The 10,563-nt window shown below is 38.9% G+C and overlaps 1 protein-coding gene across 1 annotated transcript in view; it reads right to left on the bottom strand.

Annotated features, from left to right (window-relative positions):
- Window positions 1-3,516: 3,516 nt before the first annotated feature.
- The window catches only part of KCNG3 (potassium voltage-gated channel modifier subfamily G member 3), a 152,696-nt gene continuing 145,649 nt past the window's right edge, over window positions 3,517-10,563 (bottom strand). Inside the window, exon 2 of the mRNA XM_007952526.1 lies at window positions 3,517-4,162. Coding sequence (XP_007950717.1) covers window positions 3,517-4,162 — 646 coding nt within the window. The remainder of the gene's footprint in view (window positions 4,163-10,563) is intronic.

The raw sequence follows: 10,563 nt of genomic DNA, 5'->3' as shown, positions 1-10,563 counted from the left end.
AATGAAAGGTGTGTCATGGTTGTATCCTTTCACAATATTTGTTCAATCTGTAGGCTAAGCAAATAATCTGAGAAACTGGACTGCATGAAGAAGAATGCAGCATCAAGATTGAAGGAAGACTCTTATGCAATTTGCAGATGACACAACCTTGCTAGCTAAAAGCAAAGAGAAGTTAAAGCACTAGCTGATAAAGACCAAAGACTACAGCCCTCAGTATGGACTGCACCTCAACATAAAGAAAACAAAAATCCTCACAACTGAACTAATAAGCAACATTATGGTAAACAGAGAAAGACTGAAGTTGTCAGAGATTTCGTTTGACTTGGGTTCTCAATCAACACTCATAGAATCTTCAGTCAAGAAATCAAATGATATATTGTATTGGGCAAATCTGCTGCAAAAGACCTTTAAACTGTTAAAATCAAAGATGTCACCTTAAGGACTAAGTTGCACCTGACCCAAGCTGTGATATTTTCAATCATTTCATATACATGCGTAAAGCTAGACAATGAATAAGGAAGACCAAAGAAGAGTTAATGCATTTGAATTATGGTGTTGGGGAAGAATACTGAATATACCATAGACCTCCAGAAGAATGAACAAATCTGTCTTGGAAGAAGTCCAGTCAGAATGCTCCTTAGAAATGAGGATGGTGAGACTTCATGTCACGTACCTGGGACATGTTATCAGGAGGGACCAATCCTTAGAGAAGGACATCATGCTTGGTAAAGTGGAAACCAAACCAAACACAAACTCACTGCCAACGAGTTGATTTCACCTCACAGAGATACTGTAGGACAGAGTAGAATTGCCCCATAGGCTGTAAATCTTTACAGAAGCAAACGGCTTCATCTTTCTCCTGCAGAGCAGCTGGTGGGTTCAAACTGCTGACCTTTTGTTTAGCAGCCAAATACCTTAACCCCTGTGCCATGAGAGCTCCTCTGGTAAAGTAGAAGGTCAGCAAGGAAGCAGCAGACCTAAGGAGATGGATTGACACAGTGCCTGCAACAATGGGCTCAAACATGACAATGACTGTGTGGATGGTGCACTGTTTCGTTCTGTCTTACATGGGTCACACTCAAAAGCACCTAACAACAACACCATGTAAGGGCAGTCTCAAAGTCTCTATGTACATTCACATGCATGGCTACCCAGGTACACATGTAGGTATATGCTTCTCCTAGCCTCTTTACACAGAAGTTTTCCCCTTCAAATCAGAGAAGAGTCTGTGCCCCAAAACTATAACATGCACTAAAGATATGAAGATGTGTGTATGACAGAAGGTCAGAGTCCTCAAGTTAGTTATAATTTACTCGAGGAGATAAGACATGTTGACATGAAGAGTTCCCAAACCAAAAAAACCAAACTCACTGCTGTCGAGTCAGATCCGACTCACAGCGACCCCTCCTTGGGTTTCCGAGGCAGTATCACTACGGAAGTAGGTTGCCCAACCTTCCTTCCAAGGAGCGGCTGGTGGGTTTGAACCGTCACCCTTCTGGTTAGCAGTTTCCAGTGCCAATAAAATGGAAAGTTATCATATTTTCATTAGTAATAAGGAGATGCCATCATCTGTATATTATTTGCACCAATCACAAAGCCTTAATTTAAATAATTAAGAAAAAATAACTCTATGCCATTTATTTCAATTGTATAAAAATACAATCAGTATACAATAAATAAGAGAATTTATTTTGGGCATGTAAAAAGTAGCATACCAATGGGCATAGTAGGGAAGACGAGGTGAGATCTTTACTGGCCAGAATATCACATAGATTCGGGAAACAAGATTAAGAAAAAGGAAAATAGTTTTGTAATTACCTCAGCAACGGCAATGGCAATGGCAGAGGAGTGTGGTTTCCCTGGGCTTTCTGGAACCCAGAGGTGTGTCAAGAACAAGCTGCTGGGCCAGGTCCCAGGTTTTAGCCTGACCTCCTTCACACGCCACTCTTACCAGAGTTTTCATACCTCTCTTACCCTAACTTTCTACCATAATAGCTGAGGTTTGAACTAGATGATGGCACATAGTCCTTTAATGAGTACTTCTGGTAACCCTTTCTTGGTAATTACATGCACGTCTCTGTCCTATCCCCTGGCTCCCTGCTACCCTCCACCCCCACGTCCCCACCTAAGTAAACTGCTTTGTTTCCTTTTTTAAAGTTTTATATTTTACAGTGCACTTCATTAAATTATTCATAAGTCTATGACTTCATTTTTTTCTGTTTATACACTGACTTCTTTACGGCAGAGTGTTTAAAAAAGGAAAATTCTAATTTATATTGCTAAAATTTAGCACTAAACAATGATCAGTTTTTTACATTATCTAATTCCATTCTGGCCAGATTAATATAGCATATTAATCAGTAACCTTACAAGAAGTTTTGGTGTAGCTGTGATGCACAATGAAGAAGATCAGATCAAAAAAATTATGTATTCATTGCTTTTAGCTGGCTTTAAATTGGCTTAGCCATTCAACAATCAGAAGTGCAGAAATACTTAATTTCTTTTTTATGCTAATCCAGTGACAACATTTAAGTATAACCTTGGTATAAAAAGGCTACTTAAATATTCCTTCATCTGGTAAGTCTTATTAAACCCACAATGTTTGAGAAGGAAAAAAAAAAAAGTGAAGAGCAGAACCCATAAATATGGGTTGTAACATTGAACAATATCACACTATTTCTACCAACATTTTTTTATGTTGGAAATATTCTTGTGGACATCTGAATGTTAGTATAATCACAGCAATGAATTCAAATATTATCCAACAAAATGCTAAATAAAAGTTCTCTTCATTCTTAAGTGCTGTTTTTAGTGAGTTCAGTGAAGAGATAAGAGACATCGAAAATGGAAAAAGGAGAAGAGGCACAGACTTCCATGAAGCCATGTGCAAGGTGAATATTAGGAACAAAAATAAATCAGAGAGTAGAGAAGTATACTTGAAAAGTTTTTCAAGTATTACTCTTGCTTGTATCTAGCTCCATTATACAGTTTAAGATTTGGCCAATTTTAAAAAGTATTTGTTAAACAGTTCCTGCATGTGGCATATGTTTTGGGGAAACTTCTGACATAGATATGAAATATTATAAAACATTTAGAAATCGAAATGTTACTTTCCAACAACAACAACAAAAAAAAAAACACTGTAAGTTCCAAGCTTATTCTGAATTCGTAAGATGGAAAAACATTTGGAAAATAGTACTTTTTGATTTCAAAATATTAATGTGCTTGAAGAAAACAAAAAAGTATAGTTGTTCAAGGCCAGGAGGGGACAAATCTAAATAAAATAAGGTCCTAAAACTTACTCTAGGAGTCATTACTTTTCCTTTGCAGTCTCAATGCTATTTACTCCACAATAAATATACTGTTTCATCCATTCGGTTAGGAAGAATAATTTTTACTCTATCAAGATGATGACAATACTACTGTAGTGCTCCCCCTGCAAAAAATGCATGAATATGAACTAATGTCAATTCTTTTTACCAAATGGAGTGAATGCAAGAGTTGATTTGCAATGCATTAATTCAGGAACTCAGTGGAGAGGCTCCTACTATACCTAGCTGATCTAAACTTAAGCTCATGATAACATTGCACAAAGCTATGGTATATAAAAGTGATAGGTAATGCCAATAGAACAATTCCACTGACAACACAAACTCCTCCAAGAATTCTTCCAGGCACTGTGATAGGATACATATCTCCATAGCCAACTGTAGTCATAGAGATAATCACCCACCAGCAGGCAGCGGGGATGCTGGCGAAGTCCTTGTTGGATGTTTCCAGGTCCAACCCATGTTCAAGAAGCTGAGAAAGTGCACTAAAGATTGCCATGGCAACACAAATGAAGACAAGTAACATAACCATCTCTCGGTAACATCTTTTGAGAGTCAAACCCAGTGTCTGAAGACCAATGAAGTGACGGGCAAGCTTAATCACCCAAAAAATCCTCATCATTCTAAGCACCCTCAAGGTGACTCCAGCCCTCTGGAGTTGAGAGTTCTCGCCTGTAAACACTGTCATTAACACGGAGATGTAATACGGTGTGATTGCCAGTAAATCAATGATGTTCAGGGGTCTCTTGACAAACTCACACTTGTTTTTGGAGACGATGAACCTCACGATGCACTCTGCAGTGAACCAGCCTATGCAGATAGCTTCAATTATCCTGTCAGGAGAACAAGAGAAGGAGTGATCATTTTATTTTTAAGCATTTCAACAGCTTTTAGATTACTTCAGATAGTACTACACTGACATATTAATTCAGTTACTTTTCCAGAAAACATAAAAACAGACATCATTACCAACATCATCAGACCCACCAGGACACAACACAACAATATATGTTATCCCTGAAATGAAAATTAAGCTTGATAAAGTTCTTATTTGTATAATCATATAATACTATTAACATTATTATTTCTTGTCACGCATACTGAAAAAAAAATCTACCTCTTATTTGGTGGTTTGAAATTCATTTGTACTGAGCTAGCCACTATATGAAAATGTACTTACTCTTTGAGGGCAGTGGTTTCCAATTTGAAGTCAGTTACAACGTAGGTCAGGACTTTGTTCTACAGACAATGAATATACTCAGCTTTTTGATGATTTACTTCTCAGTAAATTAGAGGGAACTCAAGATCATATCCAAAAATGTTACTCTCCCTTCTTTTCCAATAGGCTTGAGTGGGAGACAACAAAGTTGAGCCAGCTCTTGGGCATTACAGGAGGCCCTCACCAACAGCGCATCAGGTCATGATCATACTCATCAGAAGTGTCAGAGAGGAAAAAAGGCGGAAGGACTCCACTAGGATCAAACCAAACCAATTGCTGTCAAATCTACTGACTCATGGTGACACCATGTGTGCAGAGTAAAACTGTGCTCTGTAGGGTTCTCAGTGCTGTGACCTTTTGGAAGCAGATCACCAAGCCTTTCTTCTGAGGAACCTCTGAGTGGGTTTGAGCCACCAGCCTTTTGGTTAGCAGAAGAGTACATAACTGTTTGCAGTACGCAGGAACCCCTTCTACGAAGACAACCACTAGGATTTTCCCAAAGATGACAACTATTTTGTTTGTTTTCCATAGTTATCTTTACATACCATGTATTTTTAAAATGTAAGACCATGTTTTGCCTAGAGCACTGTTTACTAACTTGTTTACATCATCACACACATTGAAAATAATAATTACGCTTCAGTAATGGGGTAGAATTCTGGGAGCATAAGCCACTGGCCTGGAGGCTTTGGCCACACCCCAGGCCCAGGAAATGAAAACTCAGCACATACTTGGGAAGCCCTGCCTGGAGTGAGAGGTATTCTGAGGTAATTTCAAATTAATTGAAATTTGACTTGTCTGTCCATGTCCTTTGCTCACAAGCATTTCAGCCTTCAGGGTATGAAGGGTGTCACATTTATTTAACCACGTTTAATTTTTCCTTGGGATTATTTTAAACACCCATTTTGGAAAACAGTTCCAGAGGTTTATGTCCCTATAAACATTTGTTTTAGCAGGGTTTGACAAACTATATACCATGGGATAATTCCTGCCCACCACCCATTATTTGAACAGCCTGCAATCTAAGAATGTTTCCAACATTTTCATTTTTTAATGGTAAAAAAATAAAAAATAAAAAGAAGTTTGTTAAAATGAAAAAAATATTGTACATCAAAGGGCTTTATCAAGAAAGTGAAGAGACAACCTATAGAATGGGAGAATGTATTGGGAACCATATATGTGATAAGGGTTTAATATCAAAATATATAAAGAATTCCTACAATTCAACAACACAAGGACAAACAACCCAGTAAAAAATAGGCAACTGGCAAATAAGCACATCGAAAGATGTTCAACATCATTGGGGAAAAATGCAAATCAAACCCACAATAAAATACCACTCTGCCCACACTCAAACCAAAAGGATGTCTATTATCAGAAAAAATAATATAATAAATAACAAGTCAGTGAGGATTTGGAGAAATTAGAATATTCATCCATTGCTGGTGAGAATGTACAATGGTACAGATGCTATGAAAAATAATTGGCTGGTTACTCAAAAAATTACGCATATAGGGGAATTCCAGTAAGATGGTGGAATAGGCAGAGAAGCTACACAGATCCTCTTCAACAAAGAAAAGAAAAACCAATTGACAGACATACAGAAGATAATCCTGGAGCCCTGAGCTTTGAAAAGAAGTATACAGAAGCGGATTAGGCACCAACTAGTGAAAAAACATCAATGACGACAGTGAGTACAGAGATGGACAGACCTGCAGACCATCAGCTACTCTGACAGCACCAACAGCCTGAATATTTCCAAGTGGTATTGGGACCTAAGAATTGACCTAAAGATCATCCCTGGTCTCCAAGAGCTGCAGGAACGACTGCGCTGGTGGCCTATGAGTAGGAAGGGAAACAGCAAGGAGGGAGACAACCTGAGCTGTGGACTTTCAACTGTCTGGAAGGCACAGCCATTTTGATTGACTATTTGATTGAGCCATTTACGAGCAGTGGACATTTTTGATTAAATATAAAGTGACAGCATCCTCATTTGGATTCCAGGGACCAAAGAATTGGCTCCATTTGCCAAGGATGGCAGGGACATATGGGAGGCTGACAACAGGAAAGGAGACAGGTGGTGAATGTATAAGTGCTGCCACCTTCTGAACAGAGGAGCACAGTACCCTGTTTATGTAGATAACATCCAAAGAAAACAAAAATCATAGGCAAGTCACTCCAACATACAATCACCAATTAAATATAAACACAAAAACACATTGTCTCAGAGACAACAGAGCATCACAGTCCAGAAAAAGAAGCAAGATAAAGCAAAAGAAACAAGGGACCAGGATACAGACCTAGAACACATTCCTGAGGAAGAAGCAGCATTGGAACTCCCTGATAAGGAATTCAAAAGAATTATATATAGGTACCTTCAGTGGATTGAGAGACAGATCAAGGAAAACACAAGAGAAAACCCTAGAACAATTTTGAAAGACAATACAAGAACAAAATGACAAAATAAATGAAAAATTAGAAATGATACAAAATCTACAGATAGAAGTCCAGAAGATTAATACTAAATTTTCAGAAATAGATAACACATTGAACAAGCAAAGAATAAAATTTAATCAATGGAAGACAGAATTAGTGAGATTGAAGATGAATACCTCAATACTTTTTTGGAAACGGGATCAATCAGAAAAAGATCAAAACAAAATGAAGAAAGACTAAGGATCATGTGTTGTTGTTGTTATGTGCCATCGAGTCATCTCTGACTCATAGTGACACCAACCTTGGATTTCCAAGGCAGTATCACTACAGAAGTAGACTGCCCAATCTTCCTTCTGAGGAGTGGCTGGTGGGTTTGAACTGCCAACCTTCTGGTTAGCAGTCAAGTGCCTTAGGCATTATGCCACCAGAGCTCCCAAGGATAATGTGGGATGTGGGATATGATCAAAAGGATTAATCTACGTGTAATGAGAATTCTATAACAGGAAGAGACAAATGAAACCACACAGAAAATTGCCAAAGATTTGTCAGAAAAGAATCTTCCTGGTATGATGAAAGATGAGAATATATCCACTCAAGAAGTCCAAAGAAACCTCAAAATAAAATCACCAAGACATCATCATCAAACTCACTAAAACCAAAGACAAAGAATCCTGAAAACAGCATGGGAAAAACAAAAAGTTACCTATAAGGGGTAACCAACAAGACTAAGCTTGGATTTCTCAGCAGAAACCACGCAGGCAAGAAGACAATGGGATGGTATATATAAAACCCTGAAAGAGAAAAATTTCCAACAAAGAATTATATACCCAGCAAAACTGTCTCTCAAATATGATGGTGAAATTAAGATAAGAAGACATTAACAGAATTTGTTAAAACCAGACCAACCTTATAAGACATGCTAAAGGAAGTCCTTTGGACAGAGAACCAACAACAGCAAACAGCAACTGACCATTAACACACATGATGACATAACCCAGAAACCAACCCAGTTATGGAAGTATCCAAATAAAGTATCCAAAGTAAATAAGCCTACAAGATTCCCTGTTACAGGGAATCAGAGACATCAATTGGGAAATGAGGACAACTACAAAGCAAAAAGGGGAAAAATTGTATAGTTACAGAACTTCTAAATGGTTGGTGTTCTGGTTACCTATGCCACTCTGACAAGCATATACCACAAATGGGATGACTTTAACAAACAGGAGTTTATTCTCTTACAGTTTGGGAGGCTACAAGACTGAGTTCAAACTTCCAGGCTCTAGGGGCTGTGTGAAAGCATCTTGACCTGGGGCTTCAGCTCTGCCTCTCACTCCCAGCCCACTGAAGCTAGAGGCATCTCTTCACTCATGCAGCTACTGGCTGCTGAGGCTAACAAGCAAATAAAATGGTACAGTCCCAATGTTACCAAACCACATGGCAGGCCATTAATTCAAGTCCACTGTAAGTCCCAAGGTCGGCAGAGCATGGCAGGCTGCTGAACAATGACATGGCCACATGCAGGGTCCAAGTGGGCCATAAGCCAGAGACTATCCCCAAGGCTTCTCCTTAGATACAGAAAGTAGACCACATCCCAAAGGCAGCTAATCAGCTGCTTGTGGGAGATACTACCATGGAGTTGATTGCCAGTATCATCATAGGGAATAACTACCACCAGCAGCTGCCCAGCAACTCAACCAGGCCCACCCAAATTGACACACAAATTTAACTACCACAGTAGGGAAGTCAAGACAACTGCAAGATAGAACAGACTGTTCTAAATTGAAAAGAAAATTATAAATCACAGGGCAACCTCAAAGAAAAGTGATAGACCTTCACATTAAAATAAAAAGAAGGACCAGCACAAATATTTAGCAAATACTAAAACAATAGCAAAGAATAAAGTGATAATACAATTCATAAACAAAATAAGCTCGGAACAGAAAATTATATGGAACAAAGAAATCAGCAACACCACAAAAAAGTAAGTAACAAAATGACAGCAACAAATTCATACTTGTTGATAATTACACTGCCAAAAGAGTAAAATGAGAACCTACAGATTGTGAAAAAATATTCGGAAACAACATATCCGACAAAGGACTTATCTCTAAAATTTATAGTAAACTCCAACAGCTCAACAACAAAAAGATTAACAATTCAATTTAAAAATGAGCAGATGACATGAATAGACCCTTCACCAAAGGGGATATTAAGGCAGCCAGCAAATACATAAAAAAATGCTCACAATCATTAGCCATCAGAGAGATGCAAGTCAAAACAACAATGAGATACCATCTTACCCAGCACTAATTAATGGCATAGTTTAACAAGACAGAAAATAAATGTTGGCAATGATATGGAGAGATTGGGACTCTTGTACACTGCTGGTGAGACTGTAAAATGATACAACCACTGTGGAAAGCAGTATGGTGATTCCTTAAAAAGCTGGAATTAGAAATACCATTTCAACGAGCAATCCCATTATTTTTTATTTATTTAATTTTTAAATTGTGATTTGGGTGAAGATTTACAGAGCAAATTCACTTTCCATACAGCAGATCACATAAACTTTGTCTCATGACATTGACCACAGTTTACCACAATGCAACAGCTCCCCTCCCACATCCTCCCCACAGTTACCTCTTCCAGTGTCCATCCCTCCATGGGCTCCTGTCCCCTGAGCTGTCTCCCTGTGCATAAGCAGCCCTTCTTTCTCCCGTGATTGTTCCCTTCAAGGAGTGTACCTACTTGAGATAAATATTGAACTCATATGCCTGTCTTATGTTTGGCTGGAAACCACAGGTGTGGGTTCAATTCCAGACCTGAAGGGCAGCTAGGGGCCATAGTCTCAGTGGTTCCACCAGGCTCTATTGGACCAGCAAACCTGGTCCCCCCCCTTTTTTTCCTCCAAATGATTTTGAGTTTTGTTCCACATTGTTCTTCCTCTCTATCAAGGATCTCCTACACAGATCGCCCTCCAAGTGGATGACAGTGGTAGCTGGGTACCATCTAGTTCTTCTGGTCTCATAGTCGTATAGGCTGTAGATCACATGGTGTACCAGTTGCTAGTACTAATTGTTTCCATGAATTTTGGTTTCCTTAATTCTTCTTTGCTCTGGATGAGGAGAGACCCATCGTTGCATCTAGATGGCAGCTTGCTAGCTTTTAAGATCTCAGTCGCTACTCACCAAGGTAGGAGGTGGAACAATGTTTTGTATAGTATGTTATGCCAATTGAGCTTGATGTCCCCTACGACTATGGTTCCAAGCTCACAGGTTCAACGACTCGGTCTCTCTGGGTAGCAGGATGTGACCAAGCAGTGATCACAACCTTGCCCCTTGTCAGCTCTAGTATACACCTGGGAAATCTGATCATTCACATAAACTTATAGGACCAGTATCTGCCAACCCTATATGTTCTTGGATACACTCTCCATTCCATAGATATACCTAATCATACAGCTTGTCCACCCATCATCTATCCACCCACATACCCATGTTTGTCTTCACTGACAACGCGGTACTATATGTGCAAAAGGGTTCATATTTGTTGTCTGTACCTCCCATGTACCTCTCTATG

This window comes from Orycteropus afer, unplaced genomic scaffold, assembly GCF_000298275.1.
Source record: "Orycteropus afer afer isolate SDZICR_OR568_19922 unplaced genomic scaffold, OryAfe1.0 scaffold00344, whole genome shotgun sequence".
Taxonomy (NCBI): Eukaryota; Metazoa; Chordata; class Mammalia; order Tubulidentata; family Orycteropodidae; genus Orycteropus; species Orycteropus afer.
Note: the sequence above shows the minus strand (reverse complement) of the source record. Positions and strands in the feature narration are given on the sequence as shown.